We start from the raw sequence: 19811 nt of genomic DNA, 5'->3' as shown, positions 1-19811 counted from the left end.
CAATATTAACTCTAGCATTATAAGAACATAAAAAACTTGTTAAATCAGGGGTATTTTTAGAAGTAAATTAAATAACAATAGCAAAATAACTGCTAGCAAGTATCAAGGTATCTTCATTAGGTTGGACTTAAGCCTCCTTGATGCTGCAACTTCAAGTTTGCTGTTTTATGCTCCTGTTGCAACCCTGGGAAACTTATGAACCATGGTGAATACTCTATACTCTGTTCGTAGCTTCATGATAATTCACAGTACGGAATGAAACATGCTGCTACAGGGATGGCTTTAGAGAATTGTTTACAGTGTTCCCTTTTGATTGTAAATGCTTTGGCTTTTAAGTAAACTTTGCATATGGAACTCCCCATTGGAATTCACTATGAACGTGATCCAAAGTCCACTGAAGCCAATGGAAAGACATCTGTTAGCTTCAATGATGAGACCACATGACTCTGTCTAAACTAGACGTTTATAGACATGTACCATGAATCCAGTTGCACAAAACTCTGAGTGGGAAAAAAATAACAAATTACATTTTAAAATGGATTTTGAAATACCTAAAATTCTCAGTGTGCTATCTCAGTGAGCTTCCAGAATTAAGCTGGGAACTTAACCCCCCTTTTCCAATGTTATATAGTCCAGAGGAGGTACAGGATAGCAGATCTTAACTTTTTCACATGTTCAATACTGAATATTGTCCAGAGGAGGGTAACATTTGAAGAAAAACTCCATTTGGGGGAAGGTGGAAACATTTCTCTGGCAGGTTGACTTTTTAAAAAGTGGCAGTTGCTTGCAGCTGCTCACAGGTTTGGAATATTATAATAAATACTGGGAGACACGGATTTATGGGCAGAGGGGAAGTGAGGTTGTCATAAGACGATTTTTCCCATGGCTGTCTTCTCCACACGTGTTATATTCTATCTTATCTGTCTGTCTAATCTATCTTTTAATTTGCTTAAGATATCAAGAAGGTGAATAATACACTAAAATGTAAAAACCCAAACAAATAAACCCCCTCTGCATTCTGGACAGCAAGGGACTTTGCCAAGGTCAATTAAAATAAATAAATAAAAATGTGCTTATTTACTTCCAAGGGCTTCAGATAGTGGCACTGTATAAATCAGAGCTCCCACTGTGAATTCTGACATGCACACTCCTCTTTATGTAAACTCTCTTTGCTAAAAAAATTGTATCTATTGATTTATCTTTTGGTTTTATGCTACCTCCCATCACTGTAGTATCTCAGAACCTTACAGATAAAATAAACTGGTAAAAGAAATATCCCCTGGTGGACGTACCTGGCTCTACTCTCATTTTAAATAATAGGAAGATCTGGGTGGGGTGAGTGTAGAAAAGCTTTATCAAATAGAAAGAATTTGCTGCATTTCTTAAAGGTGATTAGACTCCGGATTCCTCTGACCTTCTCCAGATGTTAATCTGACAGCTAGATCCCTTCCACTAAGAATGCTTTCTCCCTGGTTTCCACACACTTTGTATTGGACTTTGTGATCTCCATTGTCCCAGAAGAATACAACTGTTTTGGTGATCCACAGAGAGATTAGAATTGGTATTCCATTTTATCTGTTCAGAAAAAAAAATCATAGTCAGATAAAGTTTATATGGAGCTTTGATCCATCAAATTCCCTCCTCTCAAAACAAATAAAATCAAACCCCCACATTTGCCCTGTCCTCACCCCAGAGATTTCTTCCCACCACTCCTTGCACCGCTCTGATTCCTTGAACTTCCTCCTCAGTCCTCACAAATGGTTTCTTACTCTTAGTTCTTTTTCCCCAGGTGGAGTCTGTCTCCATCCTCCAACCCAAATGGACTTCCTTATCTTCCCCTTCCACACATTCTGCTAGAAAGGGACTTCTAGGTTCTCTTTGACTCACTACCATATCAGGAACCCTCTGACCCTAGACCCCCTCCTGCATCCCAAAGATAATATCTCAACATGTCCATGAAAATTAGCGCAATTGCAAATGGGATTGATACTGGCCTTCTGATTTTTTAAATCCAAAATTTTACATGTGGATACATAGAAACTGGACAAAGGGCAAAATTTCACTAACAAAGGTCACTTTGTTAAATAATAATGATAATTTTAAAAAATGATATTACTTTCTGAAGCACCACCCACAACCCCAAGCGTTGCCTATTTGTTATGCCACAGTCTGATGCCAAAGTAGATTGTTCAAGAAATCATAATCCCTCTCTTTTTCTGGGATACTTTGATTAGCAGTGAAATAATGAACAATGTTGACATTTAAATTGTCATCAGTAAGCTATAGAGTTTATACTCCTTGAAATGAAACGAGGCTGGAATCACTGGTGTACCAGAGAGGATGAGGAAAAGAGATAATTTACCATTTAATGGACCAAAAGAAGCTCTTGTGTCCAGCTAATTTGGCTTGACTATTTCAGACCAATGCAGACACCTGCTTTGCAGTTTTCTGTCGGATTATAGGGGTGGAAGAACATTGGTGAAGAATAATGTCCTTAGGTGATTAAAAACTACTTTATAATTTTGTCTACTTTTACTCTCTTAGCCACCCCCTTAGAAGCTCTAATGCAGGCTTGTCTACATCTTCAAGTGGCATGGCAATCACTATTGTGCTGCTTTGCATATTAAAAATTAAAAGTTATAGAGTTTAATTACTGGGTTTAATTTTTTTAAATAATGAGTTTAAAAAATTGCAATGAGAATATATGGTATCTCATGCAACAGCTGTGATGGCATAGCAGGTTCTAATTAAAAATAAAATATTCTTAGACATGAAATTGCCAGGGAAACTATGGGTTTCATTACTGCTTTAACTGCCTCTGCTTGGAAAATACAAGAAGATGTTAGCTGTTTAATGCTCTAATTTATATTTTTTATGGAATGGAAAACTCAGTGCACTAGCCTCATAAAGAGAAGTCAACCACAAAGCTGTACCAACCGCAAGTTTATTATTGTGGTTTTTTTTTAATTGTGAATTTATGCTTGAACACCATCTGAATGAAGTATTGACACATGTGGGGCCAAATCCTGATCAGTTCCATGCAGCCAAAAACGGGGAGTATCCCTATAGGACTACATAAATGGGCTGCATTTCTGGCTGATCAGTCTCAGGGCTGGCTAGGCCTGGTACATAAGGTTTGGTTTTAGAGGGAAGGAGACACAAATACAGCAGTGCTTGTCCCCCTCATCCCGCTCAATCAGGCTGTTCCAGTAGGACAATTTTGTTAAGATTTCTCACTGTTGCTATCACCAGTTCAGCTTCACCAGTGGTAATGCTGCATCCTGCAGATCTACCCTGAGCAGGGTTAGACAACAAAGGGCTTAAAACACCAATGGGCCTCAGAAGCCTGATGTACATTAACACTCCACCCGCCAGTGGAGCAGAAATGGTAGTAGGGATGGCGAGAAATTTTTGCAAACATTTCCTGGCGGGGACCAAATTCTCCTCTGGTCTAAATGATTCCAACTCCTATTCACTTCAATGGGAGTTACTCCTGTTTTAAAGCCAGGAACTAATTGGGTCCATGCTGAAAGAAATCTTTCCCATCGGACTCGATGTGTTCTTCCTCCACACATCTACAGCTCAATGATTTATTTTTTTATAATGAGGTGATAAATTGATGCAAGATAGGCTAAATAGTACAAATAATACCTTCATTTCTCTAAATCATGTTACACTGGATAGGCTAACATTATATTTTGATGCACTTCTAAATAGAATAAGCGGTTCACACATTAACAATTTAACACCGTAACTACTGCTATTATCCTCTTGCACCAGCCAAATGAATCTTGTGTGATAGTACTACACTGCCAAATCTATGTCTATTGTAGTCTAAAGGCTAATTCTTCTCTTGCCAGTTTAACTGAAACACTTAAGAGGAAAAAGGGAAAACAATAATTTCTTATGTGCATAGAGCTTAAATACTTACTCAGTTCTTCGTGAGGCAAAGCTTCACCGAGGCAATGGGAGTTTTGCCTGAGTAAAAGAACATAAATAAAAACTAAAGTCCAGGCCATGCCTCTTAGCTCAGTGAATCTGCCTCAGATGCCACAGAATAACGGTGGGGGCTTCTACTTCCATAGAACGATCCTAGACCCTGTCCCGTGGAGGGTTCACTGTGGATATGGGGCTCAGTAGCTGGGGAGAATGTAGATCAGGGCAGGCTGACATGGAGGCAGGCATATTATCTTCCCCTGCAATTTGTAGAGGCTCCCCTTGCAGAGGTTCCCCCATATAAGTACCCTCCACCTCCACCCTCACTGCTCCTTAGCACCAGAGCCGGATTAACTCTCCTGTGGCCTGGGGCTATTAGATTTTGTGGGCCCCTGTATACAAGTCTTTTTCTTAATTTAAAACAAAATGATCACAATTGTGGCATCGAGGCTACTAATGCTGTACTAAACTTGTCTTTTAATTAACTTAAAGTCGTTCTGTGGTTACATTCAGCCTTAAAACATGTAGAATGTAGTTAAGTTAATTCAAAATAGCCTACTTCTTACCTTAGAACAGCTGTTATATTAGTTTATTTCTGGGAGGGAGTTTGGGTACAGGACGGGGCTCCAGGCTGGGGTAGAGTGTTGGGGTGCAGGAGAGGTTGAGGGGTACAGGCTCTGGGAGGGAGTTTGGTGCAGGAGGGTATTCTGACCTGGGGCAGAGGGTTGGGGTGCAGGAGGGGGTGTGAGGTGCAGGATCTGGCTGGGAAGCGCTTACCGCAGGTGGCTCCCGGCTGGCAGTGCAGCAGGGCTCAGGCAGGCTGCCTGCATGCTGTGGCCCCACGCCACTCTCTGAAGCAGCCACCTGGTGGCACATCTCTGTGGCCCCTGGTGGGGGTGGGGATGGGGGGAAGAGGCTCCACATGCTGCCCCCACCCCCAGCACCGTCCCCGCAGCTCCCATTGGCCAGGAACCCACTGACCCCACTGTCTAGGAGCCGCTGCCAGAGGGATGTGCCAGTCACTTTTGGGAGCCACCCGAGGTAAGCACCACCCAGGGCCTGCACCCCTCACCCCCTCCTGCACCCAACCGCCCTGCCTCAGCCCAGAGCTCATATCCCGCACCCCCCACCCCCGCACCCAAACTTCCTCCCAGAGCCTGCACCCAGCAGTGCGTGGAGACTCATTGCCCCTTCCCCCAATGGCTGCAGGGATGTACTGTCTGCTTCCGGGAGTGGAGCAGAACCAGGGCAGGTAGGTAGCCTGTTTCCTGGTGTGCTAGGAGGGAAAGGAGTTGAGGGAGGGAGGGGGAGGAGTTTCTCACTGGGGCCCGTGGACCCTCTGGAGTACCCTCGGGGACCCCAGTTTGACCCCACTTTGAGAAACGCTGCCCTAAGATATCATCAGTGCCTAAGATCCAGCTGACAAGGACCATAGCTTTCAATAAAGCAAATAATGTAATAACTACATTCTCCTTGTCTTTCATATCAGATATGAGCATCAAAGTCATCGAGATTACACAAAAGAGTGTATAATGCTTGATATTTGCCAGATGCAATTCTTGATGTCCTCCAGTAAGTTTGGTGGCAGGAGAAATCAATGACGATAAAGGCCATGCCAATTGTCACAGCACTCTCCAGCCAAAAGGCAAACTCTTTATTCCTTTCTAGCAGTAACCGGGGGTGAAAGTAAGTCGAGTGACTTACCGGTACGCCGGGGCCCCTTCTCCTTTTCATCCTCCCTGCTGTCCCCTACCGGGGTAGCAGCAGCAGCCCAGGGCTCTGGGGGCTATTTAAAGGACCCGGGGCTCCCCTGCTTCTACTGCCCTGGTCCTTTAATTAGCCGCCAGAGCCCTGGGGAAGTGGCAGGGCTCCAGCAGCTATTTAAAGGGCCGTGGTGGCAGAGGCAGCTGGAGCCCCAGCCCTTTAAATAGCCCCTGGAGCCCCCGCTACCCCAGGGCTCCGGGGGCTATTTAAAGGGCCTGCGGCTCCCCTTCTTCTAGCACCCCGGTCCTTTAAATAGCCCCTGGAGCCCTGGGGTAGTGGCAGCGGGGCTCCAGCAGCTATTTAAAGGTCCAGCCGGGGCTCTGGAGGCAATTTAAAGGACCTTGGGCTCCAGCCACTGCTGGGAGCCCCAGGCCCTTTAAATTGCCCCCGCGGAAGCCCGGCTGCCCCAGTACAGTGCACTAGCTCTAGCCAGTATGCCGTACCAGCTTACTTTCACCTCCGGCAGTAACGGAGGGCCTAATTCTGCACATGATCCAGTTCTATTGAAGTCAATGAGAGTTTTGCCATTAATGCCACTAGAAACATGATTAGACCTTTTGTGAGTTGCTGGGTCCTTTCAACTGCCATGGAACTCATTTGGAGTTGAGGGCATTCCACACCTTGACGGTCTAGCCCATAGTGACTTCAGTGATGTTTTGAAAAATATTTATGTCTGAATACTTTTTTTTGTAACTAACTGGCACATAGGATGGCTGTTCCTTTGCTAACCTGAATAGACCTTTGATTCTTTTGTGCTTCTGCCCTACTGATTTTAGCTCTTTATTTTAACAGGTTGTTTAAAACAATTGAAAGAACTCAATGTGAGTTTTAACAATTTGAAGAGCATCCCTCCAGAATTGGGAAACTGTGAGAATCTGGAAAAACTGGATTTGGCTGGAAATCTAGAACTTACAGAGCTCCCATTTGAAGTAAGATCTCCAACTGCATTTCTTGTATCTGATTTATTTGGGCTGTAAGGTATTTCATCACATGCAGCATAAACAGTGATTCTTACAAACTGATTTCACACACCATCACATACTTCAACAATACAGTTTTAGTAGCAATGTCATTGAAAATATCTTAGAACAGACAGAACAGAGCAGGGCCAAGCGTCTGAGTGTCACTTGACAAATGACTAAATCCTGCTCACATTTTCTCTAATGCATAAGGGAGGGAAAGGGGCCAAAAGGGATTTTGCGTATTGTTCGTGGCTAAGGGAAGGTGACTGAAGGCTTCCTGCCATGAAACACAAGTGTGTGTTGACAGCTTTATCCATGTAATGTCCCAAGTTGCAACCCCATGTCTATACGGTGATGGTTTGTTAAAGGAACATGGTGCTGTCCCAAGCCAATAATGCTGTATGCTGCCATAAGCAGCAAAAACTGGTTGGCAGAAATGTAGGTACTTACATTACTCCTGAGGATCAGTATGCTCTACTTACTGCATTGTGATAGTCCATGGAGAGACACCCAGCTCTGCAACAGCAGTACATCCTTTATGTTGGATGCCTGGTTGTCAACCACTGCTATACACACTCGACAGGTGTTTGCTATTTAAGGCAGCAATTTGGTCCAAAATATCTATGGTGAAATTAAACAAAGTTGCTAATTTCATTTTTAATCTAGAAATTTTCTGCATTTTGCCAATGTCACCATCACTTCTCTAAACCTGGAATTTTTAAAAACTTCTTGGTTCTGTTGTAGGTCAGATGTTTGGGTGGACAGTAGGTGTTCAGTAGTGTAGTGTGGAGAAACTGAAGCAAATCACAAGCCTGTTTCCCACAACCTCACGTCACAAGCAAACATTGCGTATGGACATAAGTTATAGTATCAGGCCAGCCAGCAATTCCCATGTGTGCCTGTCTCTATAATCTTTATCCTAGTAGTTAGGGCACCTGCCTGGGATATAGGGGATCTAAGTTTGAATCCCCATTCTAGAGCTCACACTTGAACTCAGATCTCTCCTGCAACCCAGCTGAGTGCTTTAACCACCAGGCTGTAGACTATTTTGAGATGGTTGCTTTCAGTGTCTCCCACTGAAACTGTTCCACTTTATGTAAATATATAAATTTTCATTGGACCAGAGAGACAGAGAGAGTGGTTAATGCATTTACATGGGGATAGGATACGTGGATTTAAATGTTCTTTCTGTCTGATTCAGATAGACAGATAAATAGGCTATTTGCCTGGAAAATTTTAAATTTTAAATCACAGTTTTTTAAAGTAGTAACATTATCTTTGATAATGTAATGTGTTTCTGACATCTGACTGTTAGATGGGCAAGAGATGGTAACTAGGGTGACCAGATGCCCCAATTTTTATAGGGACAGCCCCGATATCTGGGGCTTTGTCTTATATAGGTGCCTATTACGCTCCACTCCTGTCTCAGTTTTTCACACATGCTGTCTGGTCACAATAATGATAACTGGCAATAATTGCTTCTTCATGAATGAAAACTATTGAAATAACTTGAATTGTGTTTGGAACCTGAGAGAGAAAGAGAAAGAGATATTTTGAAATGTTTATAATACCTGAAAGAAATTAACATATTTACTTCTGAAAATTACCAATCAGATGAAATGAATGATTCACAAGAGAAACATCACAACCTCCACTAAGGCTATAGGGTACTGTGTATGGTGTGTGTGTAGGTGTGTGTACAGAAAAATTACCCCCAAAGATATTTTTTATTAATAGATTGTCATTTGGAAAGTTTAACTTTTATTTGACTTTCAAAATCCTTAACAAATCTTCCTTGGAAGGTTACAGAAATGTGCAACTTGAAGAAAGCAGGTAACATTCTCCTCCATAAAACTTGCTTGAGAGAAAAATGGCAAACTTCAACGCATCAGAAATGATCAAAGTCTAATTTTACCTTGGTATTGTACATAGAATAATGGCCAGGGAGAAGCAGATAATATATATAATGATGGATTCAGGGAGATTGATAACATGCCTGTAATTCAGTCAAGAGTTTCTGACAGTACCATAAAAAGTTTATGAGATCATCAGAACTCTGAGACTGAATTACATCTTGAGTAATCAGTCTCCCTACTCTCTTTCTATCCATTTTTTATGACAGCTGTAGAATATATAGAAGTTTTTGAGCTTTTAAAGCAATTTATTGAGGAATTTTATAAGGAGAGAATTCTGGATTTTTAAACAGACACAGAAAGAAAATATTACAAACTAACTGAATTAGAGGGGAAAAATTCAGTTGTGTGTGTCATATATTACCTGCTACCACTTTCTGCATAAAGGTGGCAAAAGCATTGTGCACATTCAGTCTGATACACCTGCGAATTCCATGTACAAATCATGTATTTGCACCACCAAATACCCATTTGACAACCAGCTGTCCAATCTGTGGGCACACCCACTGTGTTCTGGGACTGCAATATGTGTTCATGCATTTTTGCAGGTGCACCAGTTGCTCCTGTTTTTAACATTTCATCCACAATGACAAAGGATGTGCATAGGCCCCAGAATTTGCAAGTCAGCTATATATGAAGTCAACACATAACTCTATATGTCAGGAATTTTCTGTAGTTTTTATGGTGTCAAATACTGAGAGGTGCTGAGCACCTGCAACTCACATTATTTCAGTGTAAGATCCAGCTGCTAACAGATGTGCAGCACCTTTAAAGATAAGGACCATTAACAATACAGTACATGATGACTTAGGTCTTTTACATTACATTTAGTTCGGTGTATGGGATAATATACCATAGAAACCATATATAGTTAAGTCTTTTTTTCACAGAACAGCTCTGCTTGAAGCTGAGATTCACTGAAGTCAATTAAACTGCAGTGTGAATACTGATATCATTCTGGACTTCTATATCATTATTCCATACCAAAAAAATCTCCCCAAAAGTCTATGTTAAAAGAGCATTATGGTTGCAAACTCAAGAACTCAAAAGTTAGGAAATACCAGAATTAACGCACACTTAATTCTGCCCCCTTTTCCAGATGCATTATGGTATAGACCTTAATGACAGGAGCTTATACTTTTTTTCCCACAGGTAACTTGTGCTTGTAGCGCTTTACTAGTAAAGGAAAACCAGCATACTATCCTGGCCAATCGCTTTTAGTGTGCGTGCTGATGCCACTATGAATGAAACTAGCTAGCTTGGTACTGGACAGCTTTCCTGCTATAGCTGTATCTACATTAGGGGCTTCTGTAACTTGGCACCCTGTGTCAATCAGGGATTACACCTCTTCACACCCCTGACTGACGTAGCTCTGCTGACAGAAGTTTGTAGCATAGACCTGGCACCAGCGTCAATAAGGACTGCTTTGTGTGAGTTACAGTTGGTAGGATCGTGGCCTTTGTCTCTGTTGTCTGTTTGTCTCTCCTTCTCTATCCTCCACAATGGGCACAGAGTCCTCACAAAGTATCATAGATTCATTGTCTTCTATGGAGCTGTGACAATTGCTTCTTTGCCCTAAAATCATGCTTTCTTCACATTTGAATATATCTGGACGAGAAAGATAGATTTATTTATTTACTTTATAAACACCCCCACCCCCAACATTTTGCTAACACATTTGAATGAACATATTTTAAAGGTCTCATGTAGACAGCACAAGTTATATTTTAATATGTCTTATCTGGTTCAGGTGAAACCAAGCTAACACTACAATGCTAATTTTTTAAAAATGTTTTTATTCTAGTCTAGACATACTTTTTGTGTGCATATACAACTGAGTGGAAACAGCTTGAATCCTAATGTCCCAAGCTCTGGGATTGGAGCGACAATGACTTGGAATCCCAGCACTTCAGACCCTACATTTCAAGTCATTTTAACTCAGCGCTATACACACACACAGTTGGGCAGAAAACAATGCAGGGTGGAGGGATAATTTATCCCATATGCCTTTAAAACAAGCAAAGAAAATCTTCTTCCAAAAGCTACGGCATGTTTGATTGCATGTCACAGGCACTCCCTACGTAGTTGGCTATCTGCATTATTTCATAATAGTGTTCTTTACTGGGATAACAATGATACATTGTGGTTAAGACACAGAACCGAAAGTCTGGAGATTGAGATTCCATCACAGATTCCTTGTATTACCTTGAACAAGTCACTAAAGTTGTTTTTGCCTCAGTTTCCTCATATGTGAAATGGGAATTATAATACTCACCTACATAGCAGGGGGATTATAAAGATAAATTAATTAATAATCACAATGTACTCTGACACTCTAAGAAGGAATGCATTATATAGACATAATTCTTCTCTCACTGACACCACTGTCAATCAGGAGTAACTCTACTGACGACTATGGAGTAAAATGTGTGAGAGAGAAGAATTAAGACCAAGAAACATGAAGTATTAGTCTAACTAACTATTGAGTCTAGATGCTGTTGATATGTTGTTACACATTGTGCAATTAATTTGTTTTCCTAAGAATTATAGATAAGAGTAAATTAAATACATGCCATAGTGTGCATTCATATATTTGTGTATGTATAAAAACTGATCTGACTTCAATCCTAAGTGTACTGCTTTCAGAAGGCAATGCTTTCAACTATTATGTTACTGCATCACACAGTCACCATTTCCAATGCTGGAACAGCTCTTCCTAAGCACTCTTTTTGTGCTGGTATTTCATAGTGATACCTGCACTATGTGGAAGGGCCCGATCTCTAGTCAGTTCAAACTCCCTTGCCTTTAGAGGCATTCGTATTACTTATTTTATTGATTTTAATTCACTCAGTCCATCTCTGATAGAAAATATTTAAGAAGAGTTTTAAGCAGCTACTTTGGATTTTCGGTTCAAGAAAATCAAATTTAAAAATGATAACCGAGGGTGCAGCATGGTTTTCTGAACTTCTTATGCAGTGAATAATGTATGCTGCTGTTATGGGGGATCCCAGCAGTCACTTAGATGTCCCTTTGTGCAGCCTGAACAATGCAGAGAGAGTGAAATGGGGTAGAGAATCTGCTCCTGCTCCAGCATATGAATATTTTGTCAGAGAAGAGCATCCTAAAATATCTTGAGAGGGAGTGAAAAGTATGTGTGTGTATACATAATATCTTGAGCACCTTGAATAAATTAATCAAAATTAGTAAATTTAGCTCTAAGCAGCATAAGGAATCATAGTGTGGTTTGTTTATTTTTAACATAAGGTGTAACACTTCTGCAGAGTGAGCGTGTGTGTGTGCACATCTGTGTTTTCATGTGCATGCATATGTATTTTAATTTTATTACTTAATATCCGGCCTCCAAAGTTCAGAGGGCTGGGAGATCATGTTTTCTTTTTGACATGCCATAATCTCAGTGTAACAGGTGGTAATCTTGTTTTGCATTATTGCTGCACAGATGTGTTCAAATAAACTGGAAACACTGGTCAATAGTTCCCAGAGGCCTCCTTACTTTAATCAGTCAGAAAGGGAAAAGGCTCACCTTTCCTCTGAACTTCACCTTCCTGTTATATTTCTCCTTGTGCAGCCATGTTACTAGCCTGTTCACCATTTACAAGATGCAAGACCTTTACCTTGTTACAGGAGTTTTGCCTGAGTAAGGAGTGAAGTATTGGATCATAAGTAAAAAATGAACTTTATTAGTGCCCAAATCATTTGAGTTTGGTTTGTCCATGTACAGGTTCAGAACCACAAAACTGTGTGCATTGGCTATTCCTTCAATGAGGAGGTAGCAAGTCAGTGGCAAAAGGCCTACTGTGCGTGAAATCCAGCTTCTACTGAAATCTGTTGCAATGGGACAAGCATTTCACTGTGTATGTTTTGCAGTTTAAGAAAGGTACAGTTGCTTAGCCTTGCTGACTTTCTGTTTGAGAGAATTTTATTTTGCTTTGGTTGTTCAATCAATGCACATGCTCGCCTGCGAAGATTAAAAGCTTTTTTTGTATGGCAAATCCACCTAACGCTCACGCCAAGTTTCACACTATCATAGCATTTGCCAAAATGCTGTCAATCCAAGGCAAAGAACAGCTGCTTTGTGAAAGCGGCATAAGATATAATACCAGACATTAGCAGGAGTGTGTTGAAAATTGAAAGGGGATGGGTGCAAAAGTGTTAGGTATGGGAGGAGATACACAAAGGCATTAGCACTGCATGAGTTCTTATAAATGTTTTTAAAAGACAAGAGACTAAAGAAGGACATGAAAATGCGTTAGGAAACAGGATTATGTAGTAAGACAAAGGAATGTCTGTGTCAATTGATGTAGTTCTTGACCATGTGATTCAAAAATCTTATAATTAATATAACATCACTTCAAAGACATGGCATTCTCTACCAGAGCAAATCGTTTGCCAATAATATCTCTGCCTTGTTAGAGAACTGATCCCTGTATACCTTTGTATTGTGATACCAGTGACCTTTACCTTTCACTTGAATTTTAAACAAAAGTAGCATCTGCTTCTACAAGCAGAGTTTAAATGGCACCAAAAAACTTTGTATAAACAAAGAATTACTAGTAGTGACCAAATGCTACCAAAAACTGAGCAAAAGAGAATTATGTGAACATTAGAATGTCACTAATTCATTAGAAAAATTTGGATTTAATTTTAAAAAGGTTTTGTTCTCTGTAAATGAGGGGCAGGGTTTTCAAAAGTGTTCTGAATTGGCCCAACCTTGCTGTCTTTTAAAGTAAAAAATTAAACTTGTTACAGGAGTTTTGCCTTAGTAAGGAGTGAAGTATTGGATCATAAGTAAAAAATGAACAATTCAGCAGGAGGAAAAGTTAGACCAGCTCTGAGTGTTTGTGAAAATCCTACCCTCAAATGTTACCTATTCACGCAAGCTAGAAAATCAGAGCCAGATTCTGCCGAGTCCATAAATAGGTGTACAGTGATGGGAGAGGGAATGCAGAACTTTCCCTCGTTTGCATGGCCTGCATAAAGAGAACACAGGGACTGCATTCTCTGTCTCTTTCTTTCCCTGGGGATGTACAGCACCTCAAGGGGGTGAAGAGGGTCCAGGAAAAAGCAAGTCACTTCTCCACAATGGCCCATAGAGTGAAAGTGGGAAGGATAGCATAACTGGTTCCTGATCATGACTGGAGTCTCTGGGCATAACCAAATATTAAATAGGAATGTATTAAATTAATTACTGAGTACATTCATCTCAGTTATCAGCTAATTACAGGCTAGTTACATGATTGCAAGTTACATTTTTATAGCTGTCAGCAACATTTAATATTGTTAACCATGAATTTTTGTATATCCTCAACAGTCTCTTGTGAGGGTGGACAGGAAGATGGGATGCAGCGCTATCAGTCAGGTGCAAAGTGTTAGTGGCTGCAGATGGTGCACTATGGGCTTAAATTCTGTCACCTGAGCCTGGGGCCTGCTGGGTATGCCCAGTTAATGAGGCTAGTTGGGCTGTGGCAGAATTGCCTGATTTGCTGGCCTACCCTGTTGGCTGGAAGGAGCCATCAGGTGTGCATTTAAGCTTAGCAGTAGTGGTGGCAGGCTGCTGGAAACATAATGCTTAACGCCTGCAGCTATAACCTCTTCTGTGCCTGCCTTGTTCCCGGTCCCGCTCCTGCCTTATTTTTGACCAGCTCCAGCCCTGCTGCCTTGCTCCAGCTCTGACTCCTTATCGCTGGCAGTGGCTTTGAACTTTGGCTCTGTTTGTGGCCTCTGTGATGCTTTGGGGTTTCACCTAGACCATTAAGGGGTTCTGTCATTGCCTGCCCTGGAACCCTAGGTGCTTCTGTGCTGTGTGGCTTTGGCTCTGAGCACTGACACTAGCAGCCTGCTTACAATACAATGTCTTCACCCTGGCTTCCATCAGCCTGGTTACTCCTTGCAGAGTGACAGCAACAGCCTTTCCAGTCCCAAGTCTGTCCAAAACCGTCTCCCTTGCAGTGTCCAGTCCCTCTCACTGGATACTCAGAAATTATTACATTCGCTGCCTCCAAAGAGACAGAGCTGACACCAGCCTGTTAGTTTAGCTGAGGATTTCATCCTTCAGTTTAATACACAGCACTGAGATGATTTTGTAATAAAACAAGAATGTTTATTAACAAAGAACCGAAATTTGAATGACAATAACCAGATATGGCTACAGTGAAACAAAACAAAACACACTTTTTAGTGACTAAAACAACTTCAGCAAGTTACAATCTTTGTCTAAGCGGGTTTCTCACCTATAGTGAGTTCCAGCTACTCTTGGTTTTCAGGCCAAGAAGATCTACTTTTCATGAGCTCAAGGGGCGCTGCTTCCCCTTTGTCACCCAGGTGATAGATGATAAAAAGGCTTTTTTTTTTTTGGACTTTGCTTATAATTCCCAAAGTCTATTGTCTCTGTTTCAAGAGCCAGAAAGCTTCCTGGGAGTGCAGGCTCCATCCCCTGTCATGATCATTAAGCGGTCTTCCCCCTCTTAAGCTTGATGGCTTAGTTTAACTTACACGTAGATGTACTTTTCATTGTCCTCCTGAGATATTACCTGTCTGTTTACATTGGAGACACTGGAAAACAGAGGAAACAATGATCTTTATCTTGGATTGGTTGGTCTTATACATGGCTTGCTGAACACCTTTTAAGAACGTATTTTCAACACAGATCTAAAGTTCTTTATACACCGCCAGTACCTACATCACACAGTAATATTCATGACCAATGTGTTATCAGTTTGCATATCATAGAATCATAGAAGATGAGGGTTGGAAGAGGCCTCAGGAGGTCATCCAGTCTAACCCCCTGTTCAAGCAGGACCAACCCCAACTAAATCATCTGACACCTCACTAAATATAACATCTTACATGACACCTTTTAGATACAGATTATGTCAACAGTGTGTTAAGGCAATAAGTATGTCAGGCTTGATGTGAGTTATGGTTTGATGTGCCCTCTGCCAGTGGTAATGAAAGGCTCCCAGCCTCTGACTGCCACTGATCTGACCTCCAGGCCTGACTGCCCATGCCCCAGATCGTGACGCACAGCTCCATATTATTTTTCCATTTTACCTGGATGATGCTGTATCTGTACTTTTTCAGTGTCAGGCAAAGTTTGGGACTTAAAGGTGAACAAGTTGGCTGACGCAGAGCTTACATATAATAAAAGTGATGCTAGTGGCTTGGCGGAAGTAGACTGAAGACACAGAGTGGTTACTGTTCCTGTTGTTGAAGAGGTTCGTCATAAGAACATAAGAATGTTCATACTGGGTCAGACCAATGGTCCATCTAGCCCAGTAATGCCAGATGTGTCAAAGGGAATGAATAGAACAGGACAATTATCAAGTGTCCACACACTATGCAAGAGTTTTACAACTGTGGGTGATTCTGGGCCCCCAAATGAATCCAAGGAGGCATTGTTTGCTAAAAGTGAAGGCTTCTGTCTATGTCTGATTACGTGCATGTTGTGAACTTTTCTTTTCCATGTATGTATTGGTTGTTTGCTCCAACCTCCTTCTGCCTCACTCCCTCATTGTCTCTCTGTGGCCAGCTTCATTCTCCCTGTCCCTCTTTATGTTCCCCTCAATCATTATATCTTTTCCTTTCCTCTCAGAACCTAGCAGAAGACACCCAGTACCTCACAGAGCTGGGCCCTGTAATATATCAGAAGTGACATGGAAAGGACAATGAATCTTATATTATGAAATTGATGGCTGGTAAATTTAGAACAAATGTAAAGAAATGCTTCTTCATACAGCCGATAGGCAACCTGTGAAATTCATTGCTGCATCATGCCATTGAGCCAGTTATTGTGGCTGAATACTAGAAAGCCCTGGAAAATTTTATGAACAATATCATTTATAGTTATGCAGGCTATGATAAGGTTAATTAAATCTCATTCTTCAGGGTACAAGCAGATAACTTCAGGGATAAAGAAAGATTTTGGTCAGCATGTAAAGTTTTGCAAAATTGATGTTTGATATTTTTGTTTTATTGTTTTTTTTCCCTTTCTCTGACATATCAGATATTGGCCACTGCTAGAGATAGTCTGTTGGACTAATCTGATATTGCTAATCCTATGTTGCAATGTTTTTACTAGAATGAATTAGTAGTTAGATATTTGGAGGGTCAGGTGTGTGTCTTAGCCCCTGTTCCACCAGTTGTGCTTTTGTTGCAGTTGTTGTTTATTTCTGGAGATCTCTCTTGGGGCAGGAAAAGGGTTAAAGAAAGTCTTATTCCCTGAAATTACTTTTAATATAGTTGAAAGATTTTCATCCTCAGAAGCTGGCACCAAGACCTCAGAATATTACATAATACAAAATGGTCTCTGAAAAGATGGCTAGAGGCAATGAAAAAATGTACAGGCACTTGATTGAAAGACCTACTGTTGCAGTGAAGAACAGATGGAGTCCAGGAGCTACAGTACAATTTAAAAAAACGAGGTTCTCAGAAAACAAATAATCTTAATGTTTCCCAATGATCATACTACATTACCAAAACAAATCTTGAAAGTTGAACAGGACTGTTAAAAATAAATTGGGAAGCAGAGTGGTCTGAACAGATGTGTCATAGGATTGAGAATCAGGAAACCTGGGTTTTATGAAGAGACTCTTACTCTATTTGTATAGCACTTAGCACAATGGGACCTGGATCTCAGTTGAGGGCCTTTATGTGCTACTGTAATAGAAAAAAATATATATTTTATCAAGGATCAGATTTTCAAAAGAGCTCAGCACCCAGTGGCTCCCAGTCAGACACCTAAATTAAGTGGAAAGATTTTCAAAAGTATTGCAATGCCATTGAGATGCCAACTTCTGAGGATGAAAACAATGGGAACTACTGGATACGGCAGACTCTTCTGAAAATCTGGCTATTTCTTTTAGGTTCCCAAATGACAGTTGCACGTTTCAAATATTTGAGCTTGATTGTAGAAGCTGAACACTTTTGAAAATCTGGCTCTACATTTAAGAGTAGAGGGCATCAACATTAATTTGGATGCTGTTGACTGTAAGTAGCATGGGGGATCTGTAAGTTGTCTAGAACTACTGCTTTAATGCAGTGATGTTATCTTATAAGAAGATAAATAGCAATCAATTATGTACATTTTTAATTTCCTGAGTTTCCATTGGCTGTGGCACAGCATTTTAAAATTGCATAAAGGAGCTTGTGCATCTTCATGATCTGGTCTTTCCTGACTGCTCTCCAGCTTTGCTGCAGAAAGGAATGTATTCATGGGAAGTCAGAGAGGAGTCAGTGCTTTGAAATGTGATTTTTGTTTTCTTAGACCTCAGTCCAATACATCACTTAAGCACATGCTTAATTTTAATGGGAGCAGTCCTATTGCAGTTAAGCAAATGCTTAAAGGCTTTGCTGGTTCAAGGTCTTATTTCTTGGCAGATTCTACACCGAATGCTAATCATATCTATATCTTCACCCCAGAAGAGCCTTCAAACATTTTAGTCCAAATGAATTGCTGAATTAGTAATACATTCAGAATTTATATATATAGGATTATTATCCAGATCAGATCAGTCGTCCATCTAGTTCAATATCCTATCTGACTGTGGCTTCTAACAGATTCCTCAAAAGGTTGTGTCCCTATCATGGATCATAATGGAATAACCAACCCCTTGGAGAAATTTTTTCCTAGGCCCAGGCAGGTAGTAGTTGACTTATGTCCTGAAGCATGAAGGTTTATGTCCCTTATTTTTCTATCCTATCTAATGTACCTGTGGATGTTTTCATTATCTGTATAAATGTCAAATCCTCTTCAGAATCCTGCTAATCTCTTTGACTCAGTAATACACTTATAAAGTTTGCGGACGATACCAAGCTGGGAGGGGTTGCAAATGCTTTGGAGGATAGGATTATAATTCAAAATGATCTGAACAAACTGAAGAAATGGTCTGACATAAATAGGATGAAATTCAATAAGGACAAATACAAAGTACTCCACTTAGAAAGGAACACTCAGTTCCACACATACAAAATAGGAAATGACTGCCTAGGAAGGAGTACTGCGGATCTGGGGTCATAGTGGACCACAAACTAAATATGAGTCAACCATGTAACACTGTTGCAAAAAAACGGAACATCAATCTGGGATGTATTAGCAAGAGTGTTGTAAGCAAGACACGAGAAGTTATTCTTCCTCTCTACTCCATGCTGATTAGGCCTCAACTGGAGTATTGTGTCCACTTCTGGGCACCACATTTCAGGAAAGATGTGGACAAATTGGATAAAGTCCAGAAAAGAGCAACAAAAATGATTTAAAGGTCTAGAAAACATGTCGTGTGAGGGAAGATTGAAAAAATTGGGTTTGTTTAATCTGGAAAAGAGAAGACTGAGAGGGGACATGATAATAGTTTTCAAGAACATAAAAGGTTGTTACAAGAAGGAGGGAGAAAAATTGTTCTTCTTAACCGCTGAGGATAGGACAAGAAGCCATGGACTTAAATTGCAGCAAGCGAGGTTTAGCTTGGACATCAGGAAAAACTTCCTAACTGTCAGGGTGGTTAAGCACTGGAATAAATTGCCTAGGGAGGTTGTGGAATCTCCATTATTGGAGATTTTTAAGAGCAGGTTAGGCAAACAGCTGTCAGGGATGGTCTAGATAATACTTAGTCTTGCCATGAGTGCAGGGGACTGGAGTAGATGACCTCTCGAGGTCCCTTCCAGTCCTATGATTCTATAGCAGCAAGTTCCATAGGTTAATTATGTAAAGAAAACTATTTCCTGTTTGGATTCATTGGAATCCTTCTTGTTCTTGTGTTTGTAAGGGAATATATATAGGAGCAGCTGATTTACCATTTCTCTATTGTTCATTGTTCTAAAAATTTATTTTTCTTCATCAGCTCTTTAAACTAAAGTGTTATCGTCTGTTCAATTTTTCTTCAGCTTGATTGAGATCTTTGGGTATTACTGCAAATATTCAGTAAAGATGATAGAGAAAATTTCTTTCCATTCCTCTGATAGTTTTTGTTGTTCATCCCTGTACCCCTTCTATTTTTGCTGTATCTTTCTTGAAGACAGAGTGACCGGACGGGAACATAGTATTGCAGGTCAAGGTGTACTATTGATATATATAGTGGCAGTATAATAATTTCACTGTTCTAATATATCCCACTCCGTATGTATTAAAGTAGTATTTTCTTTGACCACCAGTGTACATTGAACAGAAGTTTTCATTCACCAAAATAATTATCTTTCCATCCCCCCTAGGTTCCAGTTAATTTAGTAA

At 40.7% G+C, this 19811-nt stretch overlaps 1 protein-coding gene across 1 annotated transcript in view; it reads left to right on the top strand.

Annotated features, from left to right (window-relative positions):
* LRRC2 (leucine rich repeat containing 2) overlaps positions 1–19811 on the top strand; it is a 284223-nt gene that overhangs the window by 244641 nt on the left and 19771 nt on the right. Inside the window, exon 9 of the mRNA XM_073344941.1 lies at positions 6493–6629. Within this exon, the coding sequence (XP_073201042.1) occupies positions 6493–6629 (137 nt within the window). The remainder of the gene's footprint in view (positions 1–6492; positions 6630–19811) is intronic.

The sequence above is a fragment of the Lepidochelys kempii genome, chromosome 5, assembly GCF_965140265.1.
Source record: "Lepidochelys kempii isolate rLepKem1 chromosome 5, rLepKem1.hap2, whole genome shotgun sequence".
NCBI classification, from domain to species: Eukaryota; Metazoa; Chordata; order Testudines; family Cheloniidae; genus Lepidochelys; species Lepidochelys kempii.
Note: the sequence above shows the minus strand (reverse complement) of the source record. Positions and strands in the feature narration are given on the sequence as shown.